Source organism: Exophiala spinifera, assembly GCF_000836115.1.
Source record: "Exophiala spinifera strain CBS 89968 unplaced genomic scaffold supercont1.4, whole genome shotgun sequence".
Taxonomy (NCBI): domain Eukaryota; kingdom Fungi; phylum Ascomycota; class Eurotiomycetes; order Chaetothyriales; family Herpotrichiellaceae; genus Exophiala; species Exophiala spinifera.
The window spans coordinates 361,423-378,716 of record NW_015622516.1 but is presented as its reverse complement, the minus strand read 5'-3'; the positions used below and the strand labels follow the sequence as shown (position 1 = coordinate 378,716).

The window sequence follows — 17,294 nt, the reverse complement described above, 5'->3', positions numbered from 1 at the left end:
TGGCAACTCGCATTCTATGCCGCAGACAGTGAGGCGTCGAAGGTTCTTTCGCATCAACCGCCGCATGGCGCGGTTCAGTTAGTGCAGTTCCTCTCACCACAGGTCACCAATTCGGCATTCCAATCCGTGGCGGTGGTAATGCCGTTGTCATTGCTGTTCGTCACAGATGATCATATGCGTCGCACAAGAACGCTGTGAGCAGCACTCTGGCGGGGAACGGAGCTTCGAATTCACCTACAGAAAAACGAGCACGATCAGGGTGGAGGGGACACGGGAAGGTCTCATCCTGATACGATGCCCGAGCACTACAGTCTGAGGTAGTACGAGCACTCCAGACAGGTATGGCATGGCAAGCATGGCATATTCCCCGCCCGATCAATGAATTCAGGAATTGTTTCCACGTTTTTTTATGACGGACTCCAGTTATCGCAAGCTAAATTGATAGTGATACAAGAATCATCAGCTCGTTAGTGTCTCCTGGTCCCAACACGCACGCGGCGCTCCAGTAACTCGACAACCCTGCTTGCTGGTGAAAATCTGGGTCCATCTTGCGCGTGGCAGCCCTCTAAGCTCTTGCTCCAGCACAGTCCACCTCAGTAAAGCCACCCATGGAACATCACATGCTTACAAACAAACATTGGTGCAAGGGATCGAGCCTCTTCTGGGTCAATAGTGTCGCAACTGAAGCAGAGCATTGACAATTTTCCAGGAAGCCATGGTCGTTTTCGTGGTAGAGAAAACTCAAAGCAATCGTCCAATTGCTCAGTACGAAGGTTGATGCCAAGGGTCAGCGGCGAGCGTTTCCGACAACAATGAACTACCGAGGGTGGTATCCGTACAATATTGTGCAATACTCGGTACAGGTGTTAGTGCATTCACATAGCGTGGAAGAGGTGGGCTGTTCGGGAGTCCATCAGTCCATGACCAGTTCAGGTGGACAAGACGGACAGAGAGGCCAGAGCACGCGTCAAAAACGAGCACCCAAAGATAAGCGAACACCAGACTCGATGCAGCTTCAGAACGGGAAAAGGTAACCTGTAACTATATAGTCCGCGGATCCACGATGAGTCGATGAGTCGATGAGTGCTCTGGCCCCTGATCCTTCAAGTCTCCTAGTGCGTTGGAGGGTACTGTAAGTCAAGTAACACAATCTCGGTCAGGAGAAAAAAAACACCTTAGACCGCAGTTCTAGGCGAAAGCAAGCGAACAGACAATTTCTTCCCAAGGCTGTATCAGTGGTGAGCTGCTTATGGGTTGGATTGTTTGAGGACAGGGATCATCAGGGGAGCCCGCCAAGCCTGCGACATGAGATTGGAGGGAAGAAAGGAGCGGGAGGGATTGATGCCCTTCAAATTGGGCTGACGCAAGCTGAAGACAGCACTCGGTGACGAATGGACCCTAGCACACAGGTATACGGACTACCACGGGTGGGTGGGTTTGTTTGTTTGTTGTCGGCGGTCGCTTTTCCCTGCTCGACAGTGATTGATTTCTTTTTGCTTCTCTTTCACAGCACTTGGACCCTTGTGGCTGTTCGAGGCATCAGTGGCGGGAGGGCGTGCGAGGCGGCCGGGTCTGGGGATACGGATCCAGTAGTCACTACAGGACAGTATCGTTTGAAGCTCGAGCTCCTTTCGAGCGGGCACACAACAACAATAATAACGGCCGGTCCATTCCATCGACAAAACTTACAGTACAGGGGACCTGGTGAGGGCATCGAGAGGGATTGGTCGACCATGTCAACGAGGGCGCACTAGGTCGGAGGCCGGTCGACCAAGGCCGTGGAGGAGCCTGAGGCCGCCAGCAAGCACTCGAGTATTGTACTGTACAAGTATCTCGTCCAGGGGGACTCGGGAAGCCCCCCAAGGGAGATGAGATTGCGGCGGCGCAGGCCCTAGCGACGGCGCTACGGACGCATAATTAGCAACAGTGGCCTGAACTCCGATCATGACCTCGATAATGGCCAATGGTGCAGGCTGTTCCTGGCCAATTCTTCCCCACTAAGGCTGTCGCCCTGGGTCTGATCCTAATCATGCCCTCTCCACCAGGGGGCGGGAATACGAAATCCATCAACCACCTCGACCCCGTACGGTCTCTGTCTGTGACTCCCGGTGCGTGTTTTCAGTCTGCACGGCAAACCCAACGGTGCAGATGCCTGCTCCTCCGTCCGTATGGGCTTCAGCTCGGGTGTCGGTGTCGGCACCAAGTATCAGCGGCGCTTTACGTGAGATTCTCCAAACAACGGACTGTGGCACGGCGCTGATACGAGTACCAGGTACGGGTTCCAAACGGAAAGGGACCGCAAGAGGAGCTCAGGGCGCAAAGGGTGGCCAAGAATCAGGATGGGCACCTGCGATGCACCTGGAAGTCCGTATTATGGTCGTATCTACTCCGTGTATACGTACCATTGGTCAGCGGTGGTGACTGGCCCAGGACCATGCGAGATGCTGCCACGGTGCATGCATTCAACAGGCTGAAATACGCGCACCGTCAATTTAAAATGGTGTACTGGTCCGCTGGGAGAATTCAATAATAGGCCCAATAGCTTCCTCGTATGGTCGCGGGTGAGTCTCGATGCCTGGGGAGATGCTAGGGAGGTACTGTAGCAGGTAGAATCATCCTCCTTGGGCAGGTAGCGAAAACTGGGTATGCTTGGGTGCTCTGCTATCCAATACGGAGTATTCGATATTCTGTATTCTGCCTCGTGTAGAGGGGGTCATAGACTCGTTGGCCAAAGTCTAAACTGGTGAGCTCGTCCGTCGCATCATGAGTGTCCGTGTCACCGAGCGGCGCAGGTCTGCGACTCTGCCAAATTGGGGGGCCCTCGAGCAGCCTAACGGCAAAGCCTCCTCTAAACTTGGGGCCTGAAAAAAGGGCAGTAATAATGCTCCTGTAATAATAATCTTTCTAGTGATGATTACTCCCCCGCTCCCAAGGCTCTTCAAGCCCGCTGGCCGTCTAGTCCGCATCTGTTCTAACCTCTGATCCCAGGGCCCGCAGCGCCGCCGCTGAGCAACTTGCGAGCCTTGAAGCCGCCCGCCAGCCAGCCCGTTCTCTGCCCGTTCGTCCTCCTCCTTCGCCCTCGTCATCTCGCTCATCTTGCGGATCCTGATCCTTTTCCTGTCTCTCTTCCTCCTACTTACTTCTGTCTCCTCTTGACCCAGACGCTCGCTCACCACACAACCACGCCTGTCTCCCTGTTCCCGCCCTCTCGGTTCTTTTTTGTTGTAATATTCTCCCTGACCCCCCAACCTTTTCCTTACAACCACAACACGCTCGTTCGTTCCACATCCTTTCGAAACTGGCGGCTCCAAGTAGCTGGGACAGCTGGGAAGTCGCCCAGGGCTACGACTCTGGCTCACGTCCCTCCTCCTTTCAAGCCCAGCAGCCCCAACCCTACGGCCACCATCGTCGACCGACGACCTTGGCCGCCTACCCGGCCAACAACACCGCCGCCGCCGCCGATATGGACGACGACACGCGCAGCAACAGCGGCAACACCCTCCGTCCCTTGTCCCAACCCGCGATGAACTCGAGATTCCCTTCGTTAAGACGCCTCAACTCGACCGAACCCTACCGACACAGGTCCCTACCTGCTGAACCCTCACCTGGCTCCGACCGCGCCAGCAGTGAGATCACCTTCGCGGTGCTGTACGATGATGGCCCCGACTATCACGTCGGCCACTATGACGAGGAGGGATCAATGCAGACGGCTCGAAATGGACGCGATTCCATGAACTCATATGCTCCTTCTTTCCGCACTCGCGACTCGAGGCTGGTTAGTGACGACAACTACCTCGAACGAAACCCCGACTTCGTTGCCAACCAGAGGTTGCTGGCCGAAGGCTACCTCAATAGTAATGAGTCGTATTATGAGCAGTCCGTACCACGTTATCCAACTCAGTCGGAAGAGACACTCGCTATGAACACACTGTACAACGCTTACGGTCGCGACGAGAAGCGACCCCTTTCGCAACAGATGACTCCACCCATGGACCGTGCTCAGAGCAAACATTCCCACGAGTCTTGGTGCACTTGCGACGAAGATCACGGTCATGGCCACGGGCTGGAGATGTCGGACAAGAAGGATCCGTCCAAGTTTGACCTCGAGGCCCAGAATGCTCCCCCGACACCTACTCCATTCTTGTCCAAGGAGAAGGGTCCGGGAGGTCCAGGAGGCCCCGGAGGGCCAGGAGGGCCACCGGGCGATGATAATCCCTACAAGGTATGTTAGGGTCTCCTACAACAGAAGCACTAGTCTAACAATCCCTTGCAGGTCCAGTTTGAAGGTCCGAACGATCCCCTCAACCCGAAGAATTGGCCTTCGAAGCAGAAGTGGGCGGTGACTGGCCTTACCGCGTCCTTCACCTTCCTCTCCCCCTTGGCTTCGTCCATGGTTGCCCCCGCCATCCCACAAATCGCACGAGACTTCAGCATTAGCAACTCGATCGAGCAACAGATCGTCCTTTCCATTTTCGTCTTGGCATATGCCATTGGTCCCATGTTCTTGGGTCCTCTGTCCGAATTATATGGTCGCGTCATCGTTCTACAGTCCTCCAACATTATCTTCCTGGCGTTCAACACCGCCTGTGGGTTTGCCCAGTCAAAGGAGCAACTAATGGCTTTCCGTTTCTTGTCCGGTCTCGGTGGCTCTGCTCCTCTCGCCATTGGTGGTGGTGTTCTGGGCGATCTCTTCAAACCCGAAGAACGTGGAAAGGCCATGGGTATCTACGCCATGGGGCCTCTTCTCGGCCCTGCTATTGGCCCCGTCGTCGGTGCTTGGGTCGCTGAGAAGTCGACATGGCGATGGATGTTCTACGCAAGCTCCATTGTCAACCTGTTTATTCTCTTCGGTGGTTTCTGGAAACTTAAAGAAACCTATGCACCTTATATTCTCCACAAGAAGGCCAAACTCCTCCGTACACGGAGTGGCGACAACAGATATCGCGCCGACGGGGAAGGGGAGGTTGACCAGCCCATCTGGAAGAAGATTGCCAAGACCATGGGTCGATCTTTCGGCATGCTGTTCACCCAGCCCATTGTTCAAGTCCTGGCTCTGTATATGGCTTTCTCCTACGGTATCCTTTACTTGGCCTTGTCAACATACTTTGAGCTTTTCTTGACCGTGTACCATGAGAGTGTCGGTATCTCCGGTCTCAACTACCTGTCCCTGGGTCTTGGTTTCTTTATCGGTGCCCCGGTCTGCGGAAAGTCGGGCGACAAGATCTACCAGAAACTCAAAGCCAAAGACCCTCGTGGCAGAGGAAAACCCGAGTTTCGCATGCCGCTTGTTGTTCCCTTTTCGCTTTTCGTACCGACCGGCCTCCTCGTGTACGGATGGTCGGCTCAAAACGTGACTCATTGGATTGTCCCAAACATTGGCGCCTTTCTGTTCGGCATTGGTACGATCGCGGCCTTTCAATGTGTAACCACCTATCTCGTCGACTCGTACGGTCCTCTGGCAGCGTCCGCTGTAGCTGCAGTCACCATCCTCCGGTCTCTGGCTGGTTTCGGTTTCCCACTGTTTGCCCCTGCCATGTACAAGGCTCTCGATTACGGCTGGGGTAACACCGTCCTGGCCCTTGCTGCCATTGGGATCGGTACTCCAATTCCCATTATGCTATGGCTCTTTGGTGAGAAGCTCAGAAAGCGAAGCAGCCTCACCATGAAAGGTCCTCCTCCTGGGAAGGGCGGTCCTGGAGGCCCCGGAGGCAAGGGCCCCGGTGGTCCAGGAGGTCCTCCGGGAGGTCCGATGAAGGGACCGGGTGGTCCTGGGGGTCCTGGGGGTCCTGGGGGCCCTGGAATGGGCCCAGGAGGTATCCCAAGCGGGCCTCCCCCTCCTTTCCCCGGCGGTCCCTCCAATGGTCCACCTGGAAAGCACTAATTTAGTTGAAACGACACGATCTACAAAAGAAAATGAACTCGCAGCAAGCATTATATTAACTAATATAATCAACCACCCTCATCACAGCCTTGTATCTATGTCATCATCCTACCTCCAGAAACCTTTGTTTACTATGTCATGAGCGGGATCGGCGTTTTTTTATGGTGTGCGAAGTTACTTCCTCGCCATCGGAAAGGGTGTTTTGGGACCTGGAACCTATTTTTGGTTGTCATTTGATTGCGCGTCCGATGGATGGAGAGAAATCCACAAAATTCCTGTGTCGTGCCGGGTCCCATACAAGTATTGAGACTGAACGCGAGTCGGCAGACTGGAGATGGAGTGCTTTGTCTAGCTTGAAGATCAGATCCGATCCGATGAGAATAAGTCCTGTGGGATGTGTTGGTTGCATGTTGTTGGGAGTGCAGCGGAGTGAAGTATTTATTATAGGAGTTGGTTGGTGGATCCTGCAGGACTCTTGATTGATACCTGGCAATGGGAAATGGGAAATGTAGACGAGATGATGGAATTTCATTGTCAATTGTCAATTTTTCGAAGTTCTGATTATTATTATTTCCTTTCGGGATCGTTCTTTGGTCGTCTTAAGAGTCTTTGATCTTCCCCTTTCTCTGTGCTCTCTCTCTTTTTCGAGAAGCCGATGGAAGATAGCCCTGATACCCTCCTCCTCCTCCTCCTCCTCCTCCTCTCATGTGTACACGACAATACGGAGCCAGTTACCGTAACAGTCATTCTCCCTCTTTGGTCCCGTCTTTTGTCGCTTAAGGGGATACGGGGTAGACAAGATGGATAAAATTGGATAGATGGATACTTCTTTCTCGTTGGATGTTTACTCACCACTTGCAGGACGCGCACGTACGTACATACACAGGGAGGACGGACAAAGGTTATGAATAATCGTCGAGTTTTCTCTGTATACGTGTGTGGTATCCAAGACAGACAGACAGCCGACCCCTGATATAATTTGTTTCGTGACCCCATAGAAGGGGAAGGGGAAAAAAAGAAAACAGACATGTCCAACCCAATCCATCCATTCCACGTGGATCTTTCGAGAAGAAATTGCAACCGTTGGCACATTCGGTCGTTGGTCATGTGCGAATACTCCGTACAAAGTAAAAAGCAAAGCAAAATATTGACACGGGAAGAAGACGAGGAAAATTGATCGTATTTCGTGGGGTTTCGTTCCGGACTGATTTGGTCAGCTCGGTTCGGTTACCGAGAACGAAGGGAGAGGTTGTGTGTCAGTCTTCGAACGAGCGCCGCGGCCGAGCACGGCATCGCCGCCACCACCACCACCAGCAGAACCAATGATGGCCTCCTCGTCGGCTACTCTCGAGCGGTCCTGAGGCTTGTGCTCTCCTTTCTCTCCAGCGGCGGCGGGAGCAGTGTCGTCAGTCTCCGATTGTTGATCTCGGTCTTCGTCCCCGTCTTCATCGGAGGATCCCTTCCTCCCGGACACTTTGCGAGCGGTGCGCTTGGTAAAACGCGAAACGGCCCGAAACATTTGTGCGACGGGGTGGAAGATGAAGCGCAAGCCTCGCCAGAGAGGGGAAAGGACAAAGGTCAAGCCGCGGACGCAGCCGTTGAAGACGACGGCGAACCATTCGTCGGGGAAGCAACGGACCAAGACGCCCCAGAGCAAGCACGGCAGCGCCGTGAGAAGCGAGATGGCCCACTGGGCGCCGTTCAGCCGGGTGATGCTGAATGCCTGCCCGCCGACGAAGATGATCATGATCTGGCCTCCGACCATGATGCAGTTGATGCCCATGAACCAGAAGTTGCGGTGGATGCCCTCGAAGATGTTGAACTTGTTGTCCAGCCTGCGGTTGTTGAACTCGTTGAAGATCTGCATCCAGACGAACGAGTTGAAGACGATGGTGTTGAGCTCGACGCGCTCGTGCATCTCGTAGTTGAAGATGGACATGCCGGCAAAGTACAGGATGAAGGTAACGACGAGCTGGTAGATGGCCTGTCCGATGATCATCTTCCACATGTTGATTGTGATCAGGGGCTCGGACTTGGGCTGTGGCGGCCGGTCCAGGATCTTCTTGGTTGGGGCGTCGGTCGCGAGGGCCAACGCGGCCAGCGTGTCCATGATGAGGTTCACCCAGAGGAGCTGGACCGCAGTGAGTACTGAGTGGTTCGAGTCGTTGGACACGGCAGACACGAAGGTCAAGATCACGGCGGTGATGTTGACCGTGATCTGAAACTGGAGGAACTTCTTGACTGCGTCGTTGACCGCCCGTCCCCACATGAGCGCCGTGATGGTCGAGGAGAAGTTGTCGTCCAGGAGGATGATGGACGACGCTTCTTTCGCCACTTCGGTGCCGGCGATGCCCATGCTGAAGCCCACGTCGGCCATCTTCAGCGCCGGGCCATCGTTCGTGCCGTCGCCTGTCACGGCGACCGTTTCGCCGAGATGCTTGAGACGACTGACCAGAATACGCTTGTCCTCTGGAGACGACCGAGCCAGGACGCGCAGCTTCGGGAGGGCTGCGTCCATTTCCTGGTCGGAAAGCTGGCGGAATTTGGGTCCTTCCATGACGGCGCTAGGGTCGTCCGAGTGGAGGATCCCACAATCGAGCGCGATCGCACGAGCTGTAGTGACATTGTCGCCGGTGACCATACGCACTACGACACCGGAGTGCTGGCACTGAGCAACGGCTTCGACGACACCTTCTCGCAGAGGATCGTGAATGCCTACCACGCCAATCCAGGTCATATCGTGGAAGACGTCATCAAAATCCGCCATCTTTGCGTCTTCTTCGAGCGTCTTTGCATTCGCAGGAGGCCACTGGGGAAAGTCCTTGTACAACATGCCAATGGTGCGGAGAGAGTGTTGGGCGTATTCGTCAATAGTGGCAGAAATGCCCTCCTTCTCCGCTGTAGTAAGCTCGACTACTTGGTAGGCGCCCTCGGATTCGTAAACATTCGAGATGGTTTGGGTAGCTTTGGAAAGCATGATTTCCGCGGCACCTTTGACGAGAAGCCTGTAGCTGCCACCATGTTTGATGACGATGCCCATGCACTTTCTCGCGGAATCAAACGGAATAAGCTGCTTGACCTTGTGGTTTGAGCGTTCAGTAGCTAGGTTTTCCAGACCGAGCTGCTCCTTTGCCAAAGTGAGCATCGCCACTTCAGTTTTTGAGCCGATAAAAGTTGGTATTCCCTTCTCTTCGCCTTCGAAAGCCGTACTGTTGAGTGCAATCGAGGTGCAAAGCAACTCTTTCACCTGCCTGCTCAGCTTACTGAACATGTCTGCAAAAGACATCGGTCCTCCTTTGGTCTTATCCGAAGGCGACGAAGCGAATTTCTTGTCCGCTCCAACTGTGCCGGCAACCACGGTCATTTTGTTCTGTGTGAGAGTTCCAGTTTTGTCTGAGCAAATAGTTGTAGCATTGCCCATGGTCTCGCATGCCCTGAGCACGCGAACGAGATTGTTCTCTTTCAGCATCCTTGTCGTTGCGAAAGCGAGGGCCAATGTGACAGCTAGAGGTAGACCTTCAGGAACGGCCACAACAATAACAGTAATTGCGACGATGAGGATATCCAGAAATTCCTGGGCTTTCTCGGCACCGGGCCGGCTGTCAGATGGCAAGTGTGCGAGAAATTTGATGAGAAGGACCAGAAACAAGAGGCCAGCAGCTGACGAGCCCAGGCCACCGATCCAATTGGCCAGCTTTCCCAGTTTGACTTGCAACGGGGTGGGATCGTTCTTGGTTTGTAGACTCATGAGGATTTTGCCGTAAGAGCTGTTCGTGCCAACGCTCGTGACGAGATATGTTCCGACACCCTCGAGGACTTTGGAACCGCTGATAATGAAAGGGTCCAATTTCGCAGTTGCTGTGCCTTCTTGGATCCTTCGCCACACCTCGTCGCCAGGAGTCTTTTTCATCTGGTCAGATTCACCAGTTGCAGAGGATTCGTCACACTTGACGCCGTGGCCGGAAATGAATACGCCATCCGCTGGCACAGCATCTCCGGGCTCGAGATGCAGCACGTCGCCTACCGTGATATCATAGACCGACACCTGAATGGATTTACCCGATCTAATGACTTTGACCTCTCGATCATCTTTCTGCAGAGCATGTCAGCATCAGTCGCCACATACGAGGGGGCAGGTTTTAAGTTACCCTTTTATTAAGTTTAACAAACTGACGCTCCTTCTGCCAGTCATTTGCGGCACCAACAGTGACAACAATCACAATGGCGACACAGATAGCAACACCTTCGACCCAATCAACGCCAGACTCCCCAGCAACAGTCTCATATATACCAAGCGCCAATGAGACAACAGCTGCGATCGTGAGAAGAATGAGAATCTTGTCGTTGTAGGCCCTCCAAATGAGAACAAGAATACCATCAGGTTTACGCTCTGGGAGTCGGTTGTCTCCAAAGACTCTTAACCGGTCATTGAACTGCTCAGTTCTCTGTGCCTCAGGTCGCGTGGGTACAGACAGAGATGGCGAATCTCCGTATGCTGCTTCTTTACCTTCTGCTGTTGCTTCGTCGAACGATACTTGCCCATCGAGTCGGGATTCATCTACGGACAAGCCTGCTGTGATACTAGTTCTTAGCCCTCGCTCCAGACCTCTTAGGCCACCTAGTGCCTTGAAAGCGGAAAGGGATTTTGGATTGAGTAGTTTATTGAGCTGGCCGGGAGTGAAGGCGAAAGGGTTGTTCTCAACCACAAAATCCTTCTCGTTGCCCTTGTCGGGACGGAGGGCGTCGTCCACAGATTCATACTGCAGGCTGGTTCTGGAGTATACTGTTGCAGTGGATGTCGCAGAGACACCAGAATTGGACCGGAAGCGGGATGCAGCATCGCTTGACTGAGAGTTGAGGGTTGCTCCATCAAAGGTGTGTTTTCGGTCTGGCGATATAGGAGATAGATAATAATTATTCTCATCAACGGCCGTCTGAGGAGGCGTCGTCATGCTAGGACTCCTCGTGTGACTGAACGCTGCTGATGATGGGCCTTGTTCGGATAGGTTCTATGACCATCAAGTTTAGCAATCGAGAGTCAACAGCTCCAAATATAACGAGAATGTACATACCGATGTATCCACGGTAATCCTGGGGCCGTGAGGATTTGGGCCACCCATTTCGCACTGCCGGGAAAGAACGAGACTGCCTTGAAATAATTTGCGGGATTCAGCAGATTCTGGCAACAGGCATGCGCTCTTTGTTCAGCCTTGGTTCGCTTTGAGCCTCACTGGAGCAGCGGACACATTGGTTGCGTTGAAGAAGAAGGCAAGGCAGTCGAGTGTATAAACAAGATAGAAAATTTGCCTTGCGAGGGTACAAACCTGCAAGTGTGTTTTCAAACATGGGCAGTGCTCGGAAGTGAAGAAGTTGCCCCATCTTGTTGTTGAGGTGCCCAGATCGTGAAGGAGGCTGTGCAGCGTAGGTGCAGCCTGGGCACAAGTTACACAACCCACCCACCCTCAGTTTTATGTTTGAGTTGGCGCGCAGATGGCACGATCCAAAGACCAGGCTGTGGGGTGATTCGTGTGATTCATCAGTTGCAATCCATCCACAGGTGATGGAGAACGGAGTTGATAGACCAACATCGACGTATGGATGGATGCACAGCGGCCCCTGAGTTGTCCCTTGGGCACAAAGGGAGGCGACGCCTTTTTCCGCCTTGCTTAGTCACGTCGTGATGGGATTGTCCCAAGGTAGTCGTATTCATTGAACTCGGACAGGTACTCCAGACTTACATATTAAGGTTGACAATGTCCTTGGTACGATCATGGAGAAGGATGCTTTTCTTCATCTTCGCCTTCTCTTCATCCACGCTTGACCAAGCAAACACCATGACATTCTCACACTGAATTGGGTGCTTGGCGCCGAATCTGTCATGGCTTGGCTTTCTTATCTTCTGCTTGGATAGCGTCATTCAGCTTGACAGGAGACAATGGCGTGGCAAGGGATGCAATTCGAGTTGTTCCCGGTGGTCAACGAGCATCATTACGAGGACAGGGAGCGCCTTCTGTGCCACAATCGTAGCAAGAAAAGATGATGGAAAGCTGAACGGTGGATTAATCGAGGGAGATGGAGGGCGATGGAAGGAGATTTGGGCAGTTTTGATTTGATGACCGAGTGACGAGTCCTGGCCAGCCACACGTATGCCGGTTTCACGTGAATACTGCGCCACAAACTGTGGCGAATGATCACGTGATTGGCTCGGCCAACGTTCCCGACCAGGCAATGATCGAGCTTCAACCCCTTAGAAGGAGGATCTGCCGGCTGATCAGACTCTCCAGTCTCGCTTCTCAACATCCGGTGTCGCCTTCGAGGCTGAGCTCGAGATTCTGCTTGGCACTTTTGCCCAGCAAAGTTCATGGAAACCATGATTACGGAGTATGAATATTATGATCACTCGTTGTCGACTCGGACTTGTCCACAAAGTATGCTCAAATTCGTCCTTGAGCTGGTACGGGTAAACCGATTTGCCTCTATCTGGTAGGCACCCAGAGAATCTTCAAGGTTTCTCAGGATTGGCATTGAAGAGATTTGCTGAAACTAACTACCCGTACTGACATGGCATTTCCGTTGCTTAAAGTTAATGACACTTGGCGTCCTTAGGGCCATCCCGTCTGTCTTGAAATCATTGTTCAAATGGTTCACTTTGGTGATATCAGTCTTGGACAGAAGTGCCGCCAAGTTTCGGATTATGCTTCAACCTGTTCGAGGTATCGGAGCATCGCCACAATCACCTCCACTGAAACGGGGGGATGCCCATTTTTGAAAGCTTCTCCGCTGTTCCTCGACACCAAGCTATCTCCCTCGAAACATTCAAGACTCCTTCGGCTTGTGTTCTCGCGCAAAACTCCCAAGCAGTCTCCAGTGGCCAGAGGGTGACGATGCGCCCAGCGATTTTGACTCTGCCTGTGTGGAAGAACTCAAGGCACTGACAGGCAGTTCTTGACCAACGTAATGCTTCGAGCACAGCCGGCTCACGCTCCACGTCAGCATCTGGTTCGCGAATGAGGATGTCATTGACAATTGTGGCTATGAGAGCTGCCACATGAATTCGAACGGCCGTGTACACAGTGAATGCTATCGCAGTGGACAGTAATGGAAAATCAAAACAAAAATTATCGAGACCAACCCACGTTGCAGGTCTCAGTTTGTACAGGGCCCCTCCGTGTTGCGAGCGCAAGGTGTTTTCCCATTCGGTCAATTCACGCGCGACGCCCTTTGTTCGTTCAAGGCGTTCCCAAAGAGATGAAAGTGTCCATTTCTTAGGCATATCCTGCTTTACCAGCTCAGGTAGGATCCTAAGTCCAATATCAAGCATGGTATGCACAGGGTGTTGTGCAAGCTCAAGATCCTTTTTCCAGGAAAATGAAATCCATTCAGGACTTGAAAGGAATGCTCGTTGTCGATTCATGAACAAGAAAGGGGTTTGCAATGCCCGGTACCCGTAGAAGTGCTCCTGCGCAGACTGATTACTCAAGCCCTCGGGACCACCGTGAAATATCAGAGCACCAACTCCTTGAATATGACGGTTGAAATTATCCCAAGACTGATTGGCGATGAGCTCTGACATTGCACATGTCAAAGCCGTCAATGAGAGCATGGTTGGACATATACTTCTGTCTCCCTGGGAATATTTGGTCAAAGCGAGGCGCAGTTTTTGCAGGGCCTGAGTCTGCACAAAGGCTGCATGCAGGGTCATCTCTTCGTCCTTTTGATCTCTTCCGATGATTGCCAATGAAGCAGCTAGGAGGGTTTGCATCAACACTTTGCACTCCGGTCTGCCCACCTCCAGTGTGGCTGAGGTTATCCAAGTCGAACAGCAGATTGAGAATCTCTTCTTGGGTTCGTACTGTATCCGCGGCAGATTCGTCTGAGAAGGGAGATATCGATCTTGAAGAATCTGGATAAAAGCATCTTGATATTTCGTCCCAATCAATTTCACACCAAACTCCGACGGGATGGCCCATAACCAAGGCCCTCTACTCTTGGAGACCACGAACGGGTCTTCTCCTAAGTCAGAGTCGGAGTTGAATGTGATTAACGACCTTATTTCTTCCTCTCCTTTTGTTTCAGCCTCGGAGACGTCATTTGAGTCGGCTTCATCCGTGTGGTGAGTAGCCGCTTCTTCTGCAAGTTTCTTTTCTCTTTGCCTTCTCCTAAAAGCTTGAACGTTAGCACGAACTTTGGCGCGGCGAGCTCCCGCCCTCTCTTCTTCAGTTCCTGGTATTCGAGGTCTACCGATCGGCATCTTGAAAGAATACAAAGACCTGTTCAAAAAGATCGTTGGCAATATTGGCGAAGACTGAGGATCAAAGGATGCCTCCCTCGAAAGTCATGCTCAAGTACTTCGCGGTTTCGTTCACCAGCATAATCTATTAGGTCAGCTATCCCGCGAATTCGCTCAGTCTGATTTACACAAAACCCTTCAACGGCGGCATCTGTATGCTCCGCTCTTCGAGTGGGTCTGCTGGCCTAGCCCCTTAGGTAAGATGCTCTCCTTGGCTTTGTTCGATTGCGACGAGGTGCGATAAGATTGTCAGCACATCTACCAAACTCGCTTCACCGCTCACTGCCCTATGGCATTCAGAAGATGACACGGAGCGGCCGTGACTCGGGGACCATCGAGCATCGGTGTGGAGTACTACATGCTCAATCTGACACGGGTCGGAGCTACGGAGGTGTCATTATCTCAGCTGCAGGCCATTCCTAAATCAGAAAATGCTGCTCTTATTTGACTGGTCACCTCAATACCGCTGCCAAGTCACTCGACGATTGGTGCGGGCAGTCTACTGCTTGAAGTATAGTGAGGAAGAGAGGTACGTACGTAGTCGAATGTGCATTATGTTCTCTACACCTCCTTGCAGTGTCATGCACCACTGGATTATTATTTGCTGGAACACGAAGAATGACTCCGAGCTGACAGTGTATCGGTCACAAGGAGCAGCTTGCTCATCTCGAGATTGATCTAGAATCTCTGCCTGCACTGTTCCGCGACTCTTCGGCAACCGTGGCCGTTGAAAAGCGTAAAGTTGAAGCATATCCCGCTTGGGGCTTGCCGGAAAAACGGACCTCTCGAGATCGGACTGCCCTGTCGAGGTATCCCACACCTCACACGTCGCATAGATATCCAACGGCTGGAATGCTCGAAGTTTGCTTACATCTTTACTAAGACGTAGGTGCCAGTGGATGATGCGTTTGCAGTCCAGCATCGGGTGGTTCTGGCTCCCTTCATGATCTCCATTGCTGAGTCATGAAGTATCTTTACTTAAAGTCCGTATTGGTCCGAGCCGAAGACGTTGAGGCGATGGCTCACTTCGTAAGCTATCATCTGTGTAAGTCGACGTCTTTGGAACTTGTGCCGCAGGTCTCTGCCCATACTTATACACTCACCACTAAGAAACTAACTACTCAGGCAGGGATGAAGTACTCAAGTAACCATGGGGAAAGTTGAGCACGGAGAACACTTCGGCAAAATTCCCGCCGTTAATAGCCGCATATGGATAATTCATTTGCCGGACTTCGTTCTTCGGACAGCATCATAAAAACTCATTAACCGACGATCAAAAGCAGGAGGCGCAGAGCGATACCACTGTGTTGATATTCCTCTTAAGCTCCACTTTCATACTTCTACCTTTTGCAATAGCATTCGACGGCAACCACAGCCGCGCGGGAGACAAGGAACACGTTTGCATACCTAAGAAAACGAAAGGAGAATAACTCCGAGACGACGAGACCGCACCTCGCCACCGTGATGGCACCTCCGGCAGTATTGATGGTAGGTACCGGGGAGTACACTACCGGCTTCGTCTCTGGTGCCGCGTCGACATCAGACAAGAAAGTAGGAGTTGTAGGCTTGACACGTAAGTCCACCAGGCCAGCCGTTTGGGTTTTTTCTCAAACGTCAGACGTGGGACGCATGGGTCAGAAAAGATGCCCGGAGTGATCAAGTATCGGAAAGGGCCAAAAGATGCTCCAAAACAGTCCAGGTAAACTGACACGGTATATTTTCTCTCACACATAGTGTTCGATCTCCGTCGACGGGGAAAAGTCTCGGCCCTATCGATGGCCGGTGTGTCGGGGCGCAAGTTCCCTGCGATCAGACAGCATCTCCAGAAGAACATCTCAGAGGCGTACAATGGGCTGGACGTGTCGTTCTCGTCCTTCCCGTCCGACGACGCCTCGGACCCGGAAGCGTACAAGGCGGCCATCGACGCGCTCCCCAGGGGATCGGCCGTCACCGTCTTCACGCCGGACTCGACGCACTACGAGATCGCAAAGTACGCCATCGAGCGCGGGATCCACGTGATGCTCACCAAGCCGGCGACGAAGCTCCTCTCGCACCACCTCGACCTCGTCGCGCTGGCCCGGCGGCACGGCGTGTTCGTGTACGTCGAGCACCACAAGCGCTTCGACCCGGCGTACGCGGACGCGCGGTTCCGCGCCCGCAACCTCGGCGACTTCAACTACTTCTACAGCTACATGTCGCAGCCCAAGTCGCAGCTCGAGACATTCAAGGCCTGGGCCGGCAAGGAGTCGGACATCTCGTACTACCTGAACTCGCACCACGTGGACATTTGCGAGTGGATGGTGCGCGACGCCGGCTGGCGGCCGGCACGTGTGCGCGCGAGCGCGAGCCTGGGAATCTCCGAGTCCATCGGCTGCGCCAAGGGCACCGAGGACACAATCACCCTGCTCGTCGACTGGGTGAGGAAGAGAACAACGACAACAACAACAACAAGCGGGGCTGCCGAGGGGGACAGCAGCACCAGCGCCAGCACCGGCCACGAAGGCGTCGCAACCGGCATCTACACGGCCAGCTGGACGGCGCCGATGAACGCCGGCGTGCACTCGCAGCAGCACTTCCACTACGTCGCCTCCAGGGGAGAGGTGAACGTCAACCAGGCCAAGCGGGGGTACGACGTCGTCGACGAGGGCGACCTCTCGGGCAGCTCGTTGAAGTGGTTCAACCCCTTTTACATGCGGTACGCACCGGACGAGGAAGGGAACTTTGCCGGTCAGGGCGGGTACGGGTACGTGAGTTTCGAAAAGTTCATCGACGCCGTCACCGCCGTGAACGAAGGCAGAGTCAGCCTCGAGGACCTGGACGAGAGGGGCTTGCCCACGTTGAGGAACACCGTCCTGACCACCGCCATCCTCGAGGCCGGGCGGCGAAGCTTGGACGAAGGCTGCCGCACCGTCGAGATCGTGGGCGAGGGCGAGCACGTCGAGTTAAAGTGACCCTCTACAGCAGATACCTTCTGAACTAGCCCGCCTCGTCCTCGTACGTACGTCCAGGATATACGAAAAAGGGAGAGGGGCCAGGGAGAAGAGAAGAGAAAAAAAAATTGACGGGGGATGACGCATTGTTATCGTTGTTGTTGTTCTAGTTGCTCGAACGTCACAAAATTGA

The 17,294-nt window shown here is 53.4% G+C and overlaps 4 protein-coding genes across 4 annotated transcripts; 2 read left to right on the top strand and 2 right to left on the bottom strand.

Moving 5' to 3' along the window:
* Positions 1-3,463: 3,463 nt before the first annotated feature.
* Positions 3,464-5,881, top strand: PV08_05316 (uncharacterized protein; the record flags this gene model as incomplete). Its single annotated transcript, XM_016379660.1, has 2 exons — positions 3,464-4,222; positions 4,274-5,881. 2 exons carry the CDS (start codon positions 3,464-3,466, stop codon positions 5,879-5,881), a joined length of 2,367 nt encoding a protein of 788 aa, XP_016235487.1.
* Positions 5,882-7,094: 1,213 nt separating this feature from the next.
* Positions 7,095-11,001, bottom strand: PV08_05315 (calcium-translocating P-type ATPase, PMCA-type; the record flags this gene model as incomplete). The annotated part of the gene is made up of 3 exons (XM_016379659.1): positions 7,095-9,974; positions 10,030-10,890; positions 10,954-11,001. The coding sequence occupies 3 exons, from the start codon at positions 10,999-11,001 to the stop codon at positions 7,095-7,097; spliced, it is 3,789 nt and encodes a 1,262-aa protein (XP_016235486.1).
* Positions 11,002-12,614: 1,613 nt separating this feature from the next.
* Positions 12,615-14,132, bottom strand: PV08_05314 (uncharacterized protein; the record flags this gene model as incomplete). The annotated part of the gene is made up of 1 exon (XM_016379658.1): positions 12,615-14,132. The coding sequence occupies one exon, from the start codon at positions 14,130-14,132 to the stop codon at positions 12,615-12,617; it is 1,518 nt and encodes a 505-aa protein (XP_016235485.1).
* A 1,503-nt stretch (positions 14,133-15,635) lies between these two features.
* Positions 15,636-17,122, top strand: PV08_05313 (uncharacterized protein; the record flags this gene model as incomplete). The annotated part of the gene is made up of 2 exons (XM_016379657.1): positions 15,636-15,744; positions 15,906-17,122. The coding sequence occupies 2 exons, from the start codon at positions 15,636-15,638 to the stop codon at positions 17,120-17,122; spliced, it is 1,326 nt and encodes a 441-aa protein (XP_016235484.1).
* Positions 17,123-17,294: the final 172 nt, after the last annotated feature.